General features: G+C 43.3%; 1 protein-coding gene across 1 annotated transcript; it reads left to right on the top strand.

The window, feature by feature from the left end:
* The first annotated feature begins 8,868 nt into the window (after positions 1–8,868).
* LOC148878266 (heterodimeric geranylgeranyl pyrophosphate synthase small subunit 2, chloroplastic-like) lies at positions 8,869–10,225 on the top strand. The gene has a single exon (XM_088951694.1). It carries the CDS (start codon positions 9,043–9,045, stop codon positions 10,003–10,005), a length of 963 nt encoding a protein of 320 aa, XP_088807820.1. The 5' UTR covers positions 8,869–9,042; the 3' UTR covers positions 10,006–10,225.
* Positions 10,226–16,980: the final 6,755 nt, after the last annotated feature.

Raw genomic sequence — 16,980 nt, 5'->3', positions numbered from 1 at the left:
TCCACCCCACTTGGTTTTTAACTTCCTATGTTTCCCCCTTTCATCCTTCATAGGTGGGTTTAAACCTGGAATAGGGACCTGCACAATAGATGGGAGGGGTTTTATGCTAAGTAGTTGATTGTTTTTAGGAAAAGTTGTTATGTTTAAATCTATAAATTTCAGCAGTCTAATGTATTTTTGATTGTGCTTCAATAAAAGGTATTCAGTTTATTCTCCAAATATCAGTATTTTCCTTAATCAATTTCTGATCTTTTTGTGTTAACATGTTGGTTCAACCCAAATACATATTTGAATTTCACTAAGGCTGTATTTGGTTTAAAAGAAAAGGTACATATACAAACCTCGTGTAGATTTCTCTAACTTTTCTTTCAAATCAAAACACAACCTAAAGAAATCAGAAAGAGAAAAGAGAAAGTTGTCTATCAATGAAAATATTTCAAGTATTTGACCAAAATGGGTATACATAATCCAACCTAACCCAACCCTTGTTAACTCAGAGTGTTGCTTAAATTATTTTTAGCCGGCCACTAAATGTGTATGTGATTTGTACTTAGTCTACTTACTTTCATTGGAAAATTCATTCTCTGCACCCGTGGGTGCACTGGATGAGTGTTAACCATGAGTTAACGAAAGTTTTCTCCATTATTAATAATTTGACTGGTTGAACTGGCTATTGTTGACTCTCCTCTATCGAATCAAACATTCATGGCAACTCAGTGCACACCAGCATAGTGAATGGGTAATCCACTTGCAGCGGGAAAAATCCACCATCCCTTCGCTTTCATCGGATGACAAGAACTCCGGTGAGAAGAAAGAAGGGGAAGAAGAAAAGAGAGAGAGATGGAATGCACATGTTGAAGTAGAGCTATTTGCAGAGTTATTTGCAGCGTTGCACATGTTGAAGTAGAGCTCTCTAGTGCCAGGAAAGCCAAAAGCAAGTCAGCCATTACAGATGAAGAAACCCTACACTCGGAAACTCCTCGACAAAGATCCCCCGACCCCAACAAGTCTCCGTCTCTTCCCAAGATTACTACCCAGTTCCGCCACTAACTCCTACCATCGCCTCGGCAGCGATAGCTAGAAAACCCCTGCAGCCCATGTCGACCTTCGATTCCTCCATGGCTCTGACGCTGGTGATGCTCTTGATGGCTCTGTTCTTCATGGGTTTCTTTTCCATCTACATCCGCCGCTTCGCGGAGGAGAACGCCTTGGAACTTTGTCAAGAAAAAGAATAGAGAGGAGATAAAGAGGAAAGGAGAAGAAAAGAAGAAGAATATGTCGTCGTCAAAGCTCTATCACCATCAATGACTTGTTAGAGTTCTATCGCCACTGATGGAGGAAGGGTTTGGTGTAAGGGGTAGGTTCGGTGGAAAGAAATCGAAGAAAGGAATCGAAGAAATGGGGCCTTTTGTTTGTGTTCCAAACCAGTTCTCGTGGACACAAACCGGTTCGTGTCCATGTGAACCGCTTGATTGAATCGACCAAGCCAATGGTATGTGGGGCCCACCTTGGAAAATGAATGTGGGTCCCACATTAGGTATTATGTGAGACCCACCTTGTAAAATGAATGTGGACCCCACATGCATATTCCCCAATGGCATATGGGGCCCACCTTGTAAAATGTATGTGGGCCCCACATACATGTCCACATATGGACTTCCTTTCAAAAACTCGTCAAATTGTAGATTCACTTTGTTCGAATTAGTTCATACTGATCTGATGGGGCCAACAAGAACAACAAGTTACAGCGGTTATCATTTCGCCATGGTGTTGGTAGACAATCATTCCAGGTATACCTGGATATATTTCTTAAAAGAGAAGAGTGAAGCATTATCTAAGTTCATTGAATTCAATAAGGTTGTAGAAAAGGAATTTGGACAGAAAATCAAATGTTTGAGGAGTGATAATGGTGTTGAATTCATGTCAACTGATTTCTTTCAATATCGTGATAGCAATGGTATTCAACGGCAGATGACGTGTCCAAACACCCCTCAGCAAAATGGGGTTGCAGAAAGGAAGTTGGCACATCTTACATCAATCAGTCTCTCATGGCTACATGAGAAAAATCTTCCTAGAGAGCTTTGGGCAGAAGCAATTCAATGTGCATGCCATGTGATAAATAGGCTACCTCCTTGGCCAGGTAAAGAAAAGGCTCCATTTGAGATAATGTATAATGTGAAACCAAATGTGAACTACTTTTGGGTGTTTGGTTCTATTTGTTATGTTCATATTCCTAAAACTAACCAAACCAAATTTGATCTGAAAGCAAAGAAGTGTTATTTTGTTGGCTATGACTCATGCAGAAAAGGATGGAGGTGCATGGATCCAAAGAAGAAGAAATTTGTCACATCTAGAGATGTCGTATTTGATGAGGTGTCATATTGGTATCCAGCTCAAAAATTAATTGTTCAAAATATAGATTTTGATCATGATCAAGATAATATGGAACTGTTTCCTGAAACTAACACACAAACATCTGATAATAGTGATCCTAGTCAACAAAGAAGTGATGAGTCTCCAGCTTCTTCAAGTTCAAACAATGGTGAGCAAGCAACTAGAAGATCAACAAGGGAGAAAAGACAACCAGCCTACCTCAAAGATTATGTGCAGCTCAATCATTGTACTGTGACAAGTTGCTTGTTTATGGGAGCATTAACAGAAGAAGAACCAGCATGTTATGAAGAAGCAAAGGGCTGTCTAGAATGGGAAGCAGCAATGCAAGAAGAAATTGAAACCTTAAAGAAAAATGAGACGTGGGAGTTTGTGCCTAAGCCAGAAAATTGCACTCTAGTCACCTGCAAATGGGTTTATCAATTGAAGAAGAAATCAGATGGCACAATTGACAAATTCAAAGCTCGTCTAGTTGCTCGTGGCTTTTCTCAAAGCTATGGGTTGGATTATGAGGAGACCTTCAGTCCCGTGGCAAAAATGGTTTCCGTGAGGTCAATTGTTTCACTTGCTGCTTTTAGAAATTGGAGGTTATGGCAACTTGATGTAAAGAACACAATTCTTTATGGTGAATTAGACCGTGAGGTGTTCATGGAACAACCCAAAGGATTCATCTCCAAGCAATTTTCTCAACATGTCTGCTGATTGAAAAATGCATTGTATGGCCTTAAACAAGCACCACGTGCTTGGTATGGTAAAGTTGCTCAATACTTCATTTTTAGTGGATTTAAAGTTGCTAATTCAGATTCTAGTTTATTTGTAAAATTAGAATGAAATATGCATTTGTTGGTTTTACTATACGTGGGTGACATGATAATCATTGGAGATGATGATGCTGGAATTTCTCAATTAAGGAACAATTTGTCAACCCGATTTGAAATGAAAATTTTGGGTGAGATTGGATGTTTTCTTGGGCTAGAAGTGGAGAAATCATATCAAGGATATTTTATATCTCAAAGACAATATGCAAAGAGTCTCTTGGAGCGTTTTGGAATGGGGGAGTCAAGAGAAATGGCTACTCCCATGGAGTCATATCTCAAGTTCAAGAAAGAGGAATGAGAGCTATTGAAAGATGTTAGACGGTTTCGACAACTTCTTGGTAGTTTAATCTACTTAACTATCACAATACCAGAAATTGCATATTCTGTAGATTTTATTTCTCAGTTTATGCAAAATCCAAGAACTCATCATTTAGATGCTGCCAAAAGGATTTTGCGATATGTAAGGGTTCGCTTGCTTATGGTCTTATGTACATGAAAGGAAGTGATTTTGTCTTAAGAGGATTCACTAATGCAGATTGGGTAGGTGATGTAGTCGATCGTCGTTCAACTTCAAGGTACTATTTCAGTCTTGGTTCAGCTAATGTTTCATGGTGTAGTAAGAAACAATCAACTGTTGCTTTATCTAGTACTGAAGCTGAATATATAGCTGCAACAATGGCTGCACAAGAATGCATTTGGTTGAAGTGTTTGATGGAAGATATTTTTTCTAAGGTTGATTATGCTGTACAGATTTATTGTGACAATGAGAGTGATATCAGATTTGCTTCGAGTCCAGTTTTTCATGGGCGAACAAAGCATATTGAAGTTCATCACCACTTTGTTCGTGAAAAAGTGTTGAATCAAGAAATTGAGCTGCAAAGAATTCCTACTTACAATCAAGTAGTAGATATATTTACAAAGGCTTTAGCAAAAACAAAATTTAAAAACTTTAGAGCTGCACTTGGAGTTGTAGATGGTAAGCATGCACTAAGGGGGAGTGTTACAAATTAGTGCATCTTACTTAGTTAAATTTCTGTTGCTATTTCTTTGGCATAGACTAAGTCAGTATGAGCTGTCAAATAAAAGAATAGTTACTCTGCGGTGATAGATTTTTATGCTAAGTAGTTGATTGTTTTTAGGAAAAGTTGTTATGTTTAAATCTATAAATTTCTTATTGTTTTTATGCTAATGTATTTCTTATTGTGCTTCAATATAAGGTATTCAGTTTATTCTCCAAATATCAATATTTCCCTTAATCAATTTCTGCTCTTTCTGTGTTAACATGTTGGTTCAACCCAAATACAATTTTGAATTTCACTAAGGCTGTATTTAGTTTGAAAGAAAAGGTACATATACAAACGCCGTGTAGATTTCTCTAACTTTTCTTTCAAATCAAAACACGACCTAAAGAAATTAGAAAGAGAAAAGAGAAAGTTGTCTATCAATGAAAATATTCCAAGTATTTGACCAAAATGAGTACACATAATCCAACCTAACCCAACCCTTGTTAACTCAGAGTGTTGTTTAAATCATTTTTAGCCCGCCACTAAATGTGTCTACTTACTTTCATTGGAAAACGCATTCTCTGCACCCGTGGGTGCACTGGACGAGTGTTAACCATGAAAAGTTTTCTCCATTATTAATAATTTGACTGGTTGAACTGGCTATTGTTGACTCTCCTCTATCGAATCAAACATTCATGGCAACTCAGTGCACACCAGCGTCGTGAACGGGTAATCCACCTGTAGCGGAAAAAATCCACCATCCCTTCGCTTTCATCGGATGACAAGAACTCCGGTGAGAAGAAAGAAGGGGAAGAAGAAAAGAGAGAGAGATGGAATGCACATGTTGAAGTAGAGCTATTCGTAGAGTTATTTGCAGCGTTGCACATGTTGAAGTAGAGCTCTCTGGTGCCAAGAAAGCCAAAAGCAAGTCAGCCATTACAGATGAAGAAACCCTACACCCGGAAACTCCTCAACAGAGATCCCCCGACCCCAACAAGTCTCCGTCTCTTCCCAAGATTACTACCCAGTCCCGCCACTAACCCCTACCATCGCCTCGGCAGCGATAGCTAGAAAACCCCTGCAACCCATGTCGACCTTCGATTCCTTCATGGCTCTGACGCTGGTGATGCTCTTGACGGCTCTGTTCTTCATGGGTTTCTTTTCCGTCTACATCCGTCACTTCGCGGAGGAGAACACCTTGGAACTTTGTCGAGAAGAAGAATAGAGAGAAGATGAAGAGGAAAGGAGAAGAAGAGAAGAAGAATATGTCGTCTCCAGAGCTCTGTCACCATCAATGACTCGTCAGAGTTCTATCGCCATTGATGGAGGAAGGGTTTGGTGTATGGGTCGGGTTCGATGGAAAGAAATCGAAGAAATGAATCGAAGAAATGGGGCCTTTTGTTTGTGTTCCAAACCAGTTCTCGTGGATACAAACCGGTTCGTGGCCATGTGAATTGCTTGATTGAATCGGCCAGGCCACGTTAATGCTCGCGCCTTAACATTGGCCTAGTCGACGTGTCATTTTGCCATTCGCGAGTGCACTCGTCGAGTACACCCACGGGTGCATAGAACTCGGTCTCCTTTCATTGGTTCACAATTCATAATATGCGTGATGGTGCGTGATCTAGATACTCCTAGTTAGAGGGCAGCTCGGTCGTCGTTCGCCTAACTGACCGGTTGAACTGCAAGAAACAAGGTTCAAAGGACCCGGGGTGGTCGCTCCGATGCTTAAGTTTTAGTTGATGTATGCAAGCTGAAAGCTTGTGAGAGTAATAGCTAGAATGCACTAAATCGCACGTACCTTGTGCTATGGGGGTAGGGGCCCTTATATAAGTGAGTTGTCGTGGGTCTCAAGAAATGCCTCCGAGATCCTCGGCCCACACTGTTAGGAGTCCGTTCCACACCGGTAGGTGGATATCGTGTTAGCCGATAAGGCTTATCGTGTCCATCCGATCCAGGTGGGATGAGAATAAGACCTTCTAGGCTTTTCCTGTTTGGCAATAGAAAGATATATTTGGGAAAAGCTCCAGCCCATAAAGGACGCCAGAAGCCCGAATTTTGGCTTTTTTAGGAAGCTTCAAATGAAGCTTTTACGATCTTTTAGTGCCCCGTCTTCTTCGAACGTGTGGTACGATGCACACGCTTGGAAGAAAATGGGTTATCTTTCCACAAAAATTATTTGAATGTGTAAGTGAGACCTACCAATGATATGTGGGGCCCACCTTGGAAAATGAATGTGGGGCCCACATTAGGTATTATGTGGGACCCACCTTGTAAGATGTATGTGGGCCCCACAAGCATGTCCACACATGGATCCACATGCATATCCCCCAATGGCATATGGCACCCACCTTGTAAAATGTATGTGGGCCCCACATGCATGTCGCACATGGACCCACATGCCTATCCACCAATGGCATATGGGGCCCACCTTGTAAAATGTGTGTGGGCCCCACATACATGTCCACATATGGATCCACATGCATGTCCTCCAATGGCATGTGGGGCCCACCTTGAAGAATGCATGTGGGCCCCACATACATGTCCACCAATGGAATATGGGCCCACTTTGAAAATTGTATGTGGGCCCCACATTAATGTCCACACATGGACCCACATGCATGTCCACCAATGGGATGTGAGGCCCATCTTGTAAACTATATGTGGGCCCCATATACATGTCCATGCATGGACCCCATATGCATGACCACCAATGGTATGTCGGGCTTACCTTGTAAAGTGTAGGTGGGCCCCACATACATGTCGACACATTGATTCCCACATGCATGTCCACCAATGGTATGTCAGTAACACTCTGTAAAATGTAAATGGGCCCCACATACATGTCCACACATGGACCCACATGCATGTCCACCAAGGGATGTGGGGCCCACATTAGGTATTATGTGGGACCCACTTTGTAAAATGTATGTGCACCCCACAAGCATGTCCACACATGGATCCACATGCATATCTCGCAATGGCATATGGGGCCCACCTTGTAAAATGTATGTGGGCCCTGCATGCATGTCCACACATGGACCCACATGCATATCCACCAATGGCATATGGGGCCCACCTTGTAAAATGTATGTGGGCCCCACATAACATGTCAACACATGCATGCATGTCCACCAATGGCATGTGGAGCCCACCTTGAAAAATGCATGTGGGCCCCACATACATGTCCACCAATGGGATGTGGGACCCACATTGTAAAATGTATGTGGGCCCCACATGCATGTCCACACATGGACCTCACATGCATATCCACCATTGGGATGTGGGGCCCACCTTATAAACTATATGTGCACCTCACATGCATGTCCACCAATAGGATGTGGGGCCCACCTTGTAAACTGCATGTGGGCTCCACATACATGTCCACCAATGGGATGTGGGCCCACCTTGAAAATTGTATTGGGCCCCACATAAATGTCCACACATGGACCCCACGTGCATGTCCACCAATGGGATGTGGGGCCCACCTTGTAAACTATATGTGGGCCTCACATACATGTCCATGCATGGACCCCATATGCATGACCACCAATGGTATGTCGGGCTTACCTTGTAAAATGTAGGTGGGCCCCACATATATGTCGACACATTGATCTCACATGCATGTCCACCAATGGTATGTTAGTACCACCCTATAAAATGTATGTGGGCCCCATATATATATCTACACATGGACCCATATGCATGTTTACCAATGGGATGTGGGGCCCACCTTATAAACTGTATGTGGGCCCCATATACATGTCCACACATGGACCCCACATAAATGTCCACTAATGATATATCGGGCCCACCTTGTAAAATGTATATCGGCCCCACAAAAATGTCCATCAATAGTATGTCGGTCCCACCTTAGAAAATATATGAGTCTCACGTGTTAAATTAAAAGTTTGTTAGCCCACAAGACATTCACATTACCAAACGTCTTCTAACTTTTATACTTTTTTGTGAAATCTTTACAAAAATTCACCGTCTTTTAACATCAGATCGTCTGTCTGAAAAAGACTTGGCAAATAGCACAATGTCAAATATGTTTCTCTAACATGTCACTTTATCATTGTTCCAATGGCATTAGAATTACATTGCACAATTTCCAAAGAATTCACTATGAATATGAATCTTAATTAAATGGGATTCGGTGGGTTGTATTTATCATATTAAGATGACAGCTTAATGATGATACCTAGGAATTCAAATGGCAAATGTTTATTGTGTTTTTAAAGAGTCGTTGGTTCAAATTTTATTTTCAATATGTTTTATCTACGATAAACAATATGAAAGTGACTTTTAAGTCATTTTGTTGATAAAATATAATATTTTGATTTTTTATTTAAAATATTAATACTACGCAACCTCCATAAGAATCCAAATTGGATTGGAATTCAAATATAAACCAATCAAATTTACATCTACTTCTGTATCAATCGGACTCGTTTTACCTACTGACATTTGATGATGTGCATGATTCTTTTCTCTTTCTTTCTTTCTTTCTTTTTTTTGTATTAATTTTTCTTATGATTTTTTTTGGGTAATAATTTTTTCTTATGATAATAAACATAGAAATCATCCATTTCTTTGTATTCTCTATTATATTTCAATATCACATGTGAACACCAGACCAATATCATCCCAGCTACCTGTTCACAAATTGTAATATGTTATACACATTCACTATTTCGTTAATTAATTAATATCTGATACGACTGTGATGCAACGGAAATACCATCTTTCCATTAAAAACAAGAGGAATTGAATCTTCTCCTTCTCTCTCTCTCTCTCTCTTGGTTGATTCCTTTGTTATTCCGGCAATGGCGGCACCTTTCCATTTCACGGGCAGCTTGGGTTTTCCTCCTTCATCTCCTAGTCCAAGATCCCATCTCCATTGCTTATCACCATGTAATAGATCCATAAAGGTTAGTATGTCCCAAAATCAATCTTACTGGACTTGTGTAACTCAGAAAATAGAGGACCAACTCAAGCAGCTCATCCCTGTACGTCCACCCCTCTTGGTTTATGAGCCTATGCACCATCTTGTCTTCACCGCCCGGAGAACCATGGCACCTGCCCTATGTGTGGCAACCTGTGAGCTCGTCGGAGGGCAGCAGCCAATAAGTCCAAACCAAGCACTGGTGGTTGCCTCTGCTCTACACCTCGTGCAAGCTGCACTATTTACCCATGAACAGCTGCCGCTGACGGATCGCCCTATTCCGTCAAACCCAGAAGCGTTAACCCATCATCACGCCTTCGCCGCTGGTGTGGAGCTTCTAACTGGGGATGGCATCTTAAGTTTTGTGTATGAGTTATTGGGTAGATCAGACGACCCCGCCGGTGGCAATTCCGAACGGCTTTTAAGGGTCATCATCGAGATTGCACGCGCTATGGGATCAGAAGGAATGGTCGATGGTCAGTACCGGAAAATGCTGTGCAGCGTGTTGGGTTCGGAGGAACTGTGTGACATGGGATGGGTTGATCATGTGTGCGAGAAGAAGGACGGACGGCTGTATGCTTGTGGGGCTGCTTGCGGAGCCATTTTAGGAGGAGGTAGTGAAGAGGAAATAGAGAAACTTAGAAATTATGGCCTCTATGTGGGGAAGATACATGGATTAATGCTGTATTATCATAACAATAGGACTGGAGGGGAGGAGAAGGGCTTCACAGATTTGGTGGAGAGGTGTACAAGTTTAGCACTCAAGGAACTTGAAGGATTCAACCAAGGCATGGTTCAGACCCTTTCTAGCCTTGTTCGAGCAAGCTTTTGGGATAAATGTTAGTTAAGATATCTCAACATTTTACTCTCTCTCTTGTGTGTGTGGTGTGTTTGTCTGTTTGATGCAGAGAGCCTACCTTAGTGACTTAGTCTGTCTGCAGTGATGCTGATACCACATCAGGTAACTGTACCAATAACTGATATACGTTTTCTGTGATAGCTGTTTATGCAAGTTGCAAATATATATGTGGAAAGGAGGGAGGCCGGATTCAGTCCTCACAACACTTTTAACTGTACATTTGGAACATTCACGATTAGAGGCTGCAAGTGTTGTGACTTGTGAGGACTAAATCAGAATTAATTAGAAAGGAGGACCAGACATGCTCTTCACAAAGCGCTCCTTATACCAACCTAATTTGTGAGGTTGGTGTGAATAGCAGATCCGGAATCTCTAAGGGCAGTTAAGAAGTTCTCTTTTTCCTTTGTAATCTCCCCCCCCCCCCCCCTTTTTTCCTTCTTAAGAAGTTTTCTTAAGAAGGCCTAACTCCTGATCGAGCAAACATAAGAGCTAAAAGGGCAGCTTGAGCCTCAAAATCTCCAGAGGATCGCCAATCCTCAACTTTACTGATCTACCAAAACAAAACTTTCCACAAGAGTCTCTGGGGAGGAACCCAGCTCCTTCAGCTTGTGAATTAGTTGCCCCATCGAAGTAACTTAAGAGAACTGAGAGAAAGTTTCCCCCATCTAACTAAGCTCTCTTGAGTAATGTTGGACATATATAGACTTATCGTTGAAGATATAAACTATATTTATGATTGTGCTGCAAACACTACTACTCACAGGTTGAATTAATGCTTTGTCTTCCATCACTAACTTACACCTCACCTTCCATATCTTCCCCATATAAATTGTCCATTTCAAACCAGTTGAGCAATGAATCCTGAACTGTCCAATGGGGACTCAAATCCACTCCAAGTGAAAATTGGGAAGCAAACCATATATGTTCTAGCGATTATTGGACAAGAGAAGAATAAATGGTCGGTGGACTCCGCCGCCATTTCACAAAGATGGCATAATGGGTATTAGAAATAGAGCTTGCAATAGGTAAAGCCCCATCTAGGCATCGCCATAGAAACATGTGTACACGGGGGGTGGGGGCAGATGTTTGATTTTTAAGAATGATATATGTCTCAAGTTACATTACCAAAAAGCAACAGAGGAAGATGAAGATTGAGAATGCTTCCAGACAAGAATATCTTTCAACTCATGACTAAACAAAAGGAGTGGAATAGAGATAATCAAAGCCATAATATTTTCACCAAAGGAATCTGATGATATTCTGGAATGCATCCACTCATCATGTGATTCTAGATGTATAAAGTTAGAGCTACCCCGAGAATTGGAAGTGAATATGTGGAGTTGTGGGTAACAAATCACGAGGTTGTCACCCATTGTTGTAGGAAATGGGTACGTTGTAGTCTATGGACCATCCATTTCCTACTATCCAGTTGTAGTCTTATCGAAGAGAGACCAGGTGTGAGTCAAGATACGTTGTACACCTCGGTGCTGTTCAAAAACTGTAATTAGTAGTCAAATGCCTTGTTCCATAAGTAATCCTGTTCTATTAAGAACCGCCAACATGGTTTCATTTCATTAGTAAAGGTCCAATCCACTGTAAAAGTTTTTGGAACACAAAAGGGGTGCACTGGACGAGTGCACCAACCAACCAGATTCGGCCACGTCGATGGATCTGGGAAGAGGTAAGTTAACAGGATTTTGGCCGCCTACTAAAGATGTTCAATTCAACCGGACACAAAAAGACAATTGTTTCCTCTCTCTCTCTTCCTCCTCCTTCTCCTCTTCTTCTTATTCTTAGTGAGTGACAGTAGTGGTAAGGTACTTGGTAGCCACATGACAAAAGCCTAAAACACGAGGGAGTGTTTTGGCCGTCAACTAAAGGTATTTGTCTTTTTGTGTCCGGTTCAACCGAACACTTTTAGTTGACGGCCAAAATCCCTCCCGTTAACTTACCTCTTCCCCGCTCTACTCTATCGACGTGGCCGATTCTAGTTGGTTGGTGCACTCGTCCAGTGCAGTGCACAGAATGCAGACTCCATATATGGGGTAGAATTTATTGTTAGTGTGGACCGACCAGCATGAGACAAGAACCAACTCTTCCGGTGGAGAGATGATCCTCTGTCGACTCCTCCTATGAACAGTCTTACTAAAGAATATGGAGGATTTAGCTGAACTTACTTCTTGACCTGTCCAAGAGCAGAATTGATTTAAAATTTCCTTGAGACGGTGAATTTCTCTTTTGGGACCATGTCTACAAATCAAAATATCATCCGCGTACATGATATAGTTCAAAGCGATGCCATCCGAACAAGAAGGCCTCTGAGAGGGCATTTTGTAACATCTATTCTGAATCCAAAACCGAAAACAAACCAGACACATCTGGTGTGGTCACAATTGATCTTCGCCTTGATTAATTTAACTTTTGTAACATCTATTCTTTGAAAGGTTTGCTTTGAGAGGGCATTTTGTAACATCTATTCTTTCTGATAATCTTAATGCTGTTCGGGGTTGCATGGATCCGATTTGTTTATTTTATATATATATATATATATATATTCATAAATCCTTGAATTTATTAGCCCACCGCCTTGCATCTATATTGTGAGGTTGGTTCTGACTGTATGTGGGATGTTAGCCCACCCGATGTACTTCTTAATCTTCTGAATGCATAATTCACTTTTTTTAATTTCTTAAAAAGAAAAGGAACTGGAAAAACAAGTAAAGACTCATACTTTTTATCTTATTCACCAGGTTATAGTCAATGAGGTTTTCAACAAATTGGGGGTGATTTGGATCTGGTTGTGGGCCCATGGGTAATATACACTAATGTGCCATGGGTCCACCCGATTTTTTTTTTACATTGTGCCCAGTTATGATATCCCATTTCCCCTTTTAAGAAAACTCTTGCCTTTAATTTGTATATTTTGCCTTGATCGGCTTGACCACCAAATTACATCGTTGAGGACAAACTCTCCATGTTTGTGTGGCTAGAATAGCTTTAATGAAATCTCAGGGGTCGCTATTTCTAATGCCTCATCAACATTGTTTTTACAAACTCTCTCTTCCTTCCCTTATTTTATTCTTTTGATATCACCACCTCCCCACCAGAACTCGCATGAATTTTCACAATTTCATCACAAATTGAGCTGAACAGTTAAAAACATGATATAGCGAAAAAGTGGGAATTGTTGTCACCACAGCTTTGAGTATCACGAGCAAGCTCGGATCTCCTGCAAATAATAACTCTGCTCACATGACTTTCAACCGCATATTGGGAATATCTCTCATACATACATGTATGTTAAATTTATGGAGAAATGTTTCCAATATGTGGCTGGATGCACATTCTTAGTGTATGAGATCCTCTCATCAGTGTAAGTGTGTAACCTCCCTTTCCTGCCAAGATAAATAAATGATTTGTTCACCTTGAAAATTGAGGGGTCATTTGGCAAATCTTTTTTGAAAGATCTTCTAAAAGCTTTGATAGTTAAAAGACGATGTGAGCTTTTGCATCAATATCTTAGCAGCATGAAGATTGTTTGTTTAAGGCGTATCTGTCAGTGTGTCTTTCCGTGAATTGAAAAAAAAAGGTGACAAGCTCCATTTGGAGCTTCCCCAAAAATAGCCTGTAATAGGCTTCTTGCATCTTTTCTGGGCTATGACTTTTGATGGATAGATCTTTTCCCAACTGATAGAGCGCAATCTGGACGATCTTAGCTATCAACGATTTCGCCTCTGACTAGAGCAACGGGGGACCTGAAATGGAGAAGATGAGGGAACTTTGGGGGGGAACCCGGTGAGATAATTCCGAAGCTTAAGTTAGTATTCTCTCAAAGGCAAATTAAAGACCAGATGGCGCAAAGTTCACATACCTTGTTGTTGGGGGTAGGGGGCCTTTTATAACCACTTCATGCACTCGCTCCGAAGCCCTTGTCAGGTCAGGTATGATTACCCTTGCTTCTATCAGTTCGAGTGTCGCCCTTTCTGCTGGGACAGAACCGTCACTGCTTTTTGTCAGAACCGTCTCTGTAACTGGAGATGGCGGTGTTAGGAGGCGGTGGCAGGTGGCCGTTTGGAGTGCGGCCATCAAGCGTCAGATCCCAAGTCAGTCAGGTGCGCTGCCCTTGGGTACGGACTTCCTCGGTGTCAGGCATGGTACGGTTTGTTTGGTTTTGGTGTCCTGAGGGCGATGTGGTGGAGTGGTGAGCGAGGCGAAGTCTTGAGTTTGGAGGTATGTCCTGTAGGGCAGGCCAGTTCGGCGAGGTGTGTCCCGAACTGCTAAGGCAGGCCAGTTCGGCGAGGTGTGTCCCGAACTGCTATAAGGTAGGCCAGTTTGGCGAGCTGTGTCCCAAACTGCTATATGCAGGCCAGTTCGGATTACTATCTGGTTTGGGGCCTAAGGGTGAGTTCGGGCTCCTAGTAGGTAGTTCGGACCGCTGGTAGGGGAGTTCGGTCAGCCGGTTTCTCCCCTTGGTGCTCGCACCTTAGGCGTGCTTTTATGCCGAGTTGTTGCCTTTGTCACGTGTTGTGTAACTGTGAGATCGGGCCAAATCTTCCTTCATCAATTGCCCCCCATTCCTCACGCCAAGGGTCTTGCCCAGGCGCGGTGAGTTTGCGAAGTGGTAGGTGGATTTGTCCCGTTCTTCGGATCTTGACAGCGTGAGGTGCTTTGCCAGGGTTCTTTGGTTTTCTGGAGCATCCAAAAAAGGTGGGAGACGTGCCTACTACTTATGAATGTTGGCAGGCGTGGCAGCGCGCGTTTATTTTAAATTTCAAAAGATCACGCCGCTGGGACGTGACAACAAGTCTTTTAATTTTGAAAAAGGCGCACCATTGTCATTTTGAGGGGACGTGCGCTGGCAGTTTTTTCAGTTGCAGAGAGACGTGTGCGGTGCAATGTCAGTTTCAGAAAGACGTGCGTCGGCGCGTCGACGGTTTCAGAAAGACGTGCGCTGACGTTTTGTTCATTTCGGAGAGACGTGCGCCAATCACGTCTCGATCTCAGGGGACGTGCGGTCAGCGCGAATGCGGGCCGTCGGATTGGCTTTGATATGCACTATTGGTTCTTGGTTACTGTAGCTATAAATAGTAGGGGACTTAGTCGATTTGTCACTTCTACGGTTTGCTTCTTGAGCTCGCATCCAACTTTCCAGCTCGCGTCCAGGCCTTCCAGTTCGCGTCTAGGCTTGTTACTTCGCCTTCAAGGCTTTTGGCTTGTTCCAGTTTCTAGAGCCTTCAAAACTTTCTGGTGAGTACCTTCCTGAATCCACCTTTTCTCCTCGATGTCAAGCTTTGATAGCTCAGACGATTCTTCAAGTAGGACTGATGTAGGTTCTATGAACCGAGTCATATCCCTAGATTGTCTTACTAATCCTGAGGTGGAACTTGGGCATGACCTTGAACCCATAGGCCGAGCCGCTTCGGGCAGTTTGGCGTCTACCTCTCATCAAGGTCGGATGCTAAACAGGTTTGGTCCTTCGACTATGACGCCCGAGGGGCTCCAAACTCTACTTATCTCTTACAATCTTCCTGGGGGGTATACCTATTTCATTCCTTCAAGTAGCTTTCCTTGGGAACACGGTCCTGATGAGATCGTGATTTTTTCCGCCTTCGGTTCTTTGGTTGATCTCTTCCTCTGTTCTCATGAACTTATCTGCAAGCTTGAGGAAGTCGGCCATGGTTGCTGGTTGGTTGGCCACCATGTGCCATTTGAATTCTTTGTGTATTACCCCTCTTTTGGCCGCTGCGAGCTGTACCGCGGGGTCTAACTGTGGGATCTGCAAGCATGCTTCATTGAACTGCTTGATGTAGCTCTGAATGAGTTCTCCTTCTCTTTGGATTACCCCGAAGATACTTTCCTCAGTTCTGGGGCACCTCTTGCTGGTAACAAAGTGAGCGGTGAAGATCTGCACGAACTGGGCTCAGCTTCTTATTGACCCAGAAGCTAGGTTCCGGTACCAGGTGCGGACCACCCCCCTGAAGGTGGTGGTGAAGGCTACGCACATGCATGACTCGCTGGCCCTAGCGAGGTGCATTTGTGACTGGAATGTGTCGACGTGGTCGTTGGGGTCAAAGGACCCATCATACTTGTCCAGAGATGGAAGTTTGAAGTCTCTAGGCAGGGGGACTGCCAGAAGTTCTGATGAAAGGGGGGAAGGAAGTGAGAGAATTGGGACGGTTTTTACCTCATTCGAGCTCGTCTCTTCCTTGCCTCTGAGCTCGGGTAGGACACGGGTAGCAGTTCGACGACTTCGCTGGTGCCTTCTTTGATCGGGCCTGGTGCTGGCGCTGCTGGCCTCCGTATTGTCGAGCTCAATGGGCCCAGACTGCTGGCCTACTGCTAGGGCACTGAACCGGTTCTCTGTGAGTGGGAACTTGGGCCTGGAGCGCCGAGGTGACTTTGTGGGTGAGGTTCCTGACCCACCTACGAGCTGCGAGGCGGTGGCGATTTTTCTTTGCTTTTGTCCTAGGGATGAGACCTGGCTATTAGGGGGGTTCTGGGGTTGGGAAGCTTCTCCTCGGCGAGGTCGTCCGCCTTGAGGGGAGGCCTTAACCGGCTTCGAAACAGGGTGCCGGGGGGGAGCAGTGATTGGTTTAGGTGTAGCTGAGGGAACTGTTGCTGGTAATGGTGCTGGGAGAGGTGGTTCAGTACTTGGTGTTGCTGGAGTTGGTGCTGCTGGAATTATTGCATTTGGGCTTGCATTGCCCGCATGCATTGCATTAGATCATCCAGCTGGTTCTGGCAGGTTGCCAGTGGGACAGCAGTTGGTTCAGCGAAGTTCGTTTCAATAGGGAGTGGAAGAGGGATGTTCAACGAAGGAGGGTTCAGGGGCGCCACTACTTGTGGCACATTCAAACTGGGGATCCCATCCACTGAAAGAGGGATGGTGAACTGCCCAATGCACACCGCTGGAACATGGAGTTGCCCTTCGGTGGTGGTTGTTTCTGTTCCACATCCGAC

Source organism: Nelumbo lutea, chromosome 1 (assembly GCF_056320005.1).
Source record: "Nelumbo lutea isolate HS-2025 chromosome 1, American lotus-T2T, whole genome shotgun sequence".
Classification (NCBI taxonomy): domain Eukaryota; kingdom Viridiplantae; phylum Streptophyta; class Magnoliopsida; order Proteales; family Nelumbonaceae; genus Nelumbo; species Nelumbo lutea.
Note: the sequence above shows the minus strand (reverse complement) of the source record. Positions and strands in the feature narration are given on the sequence as shown.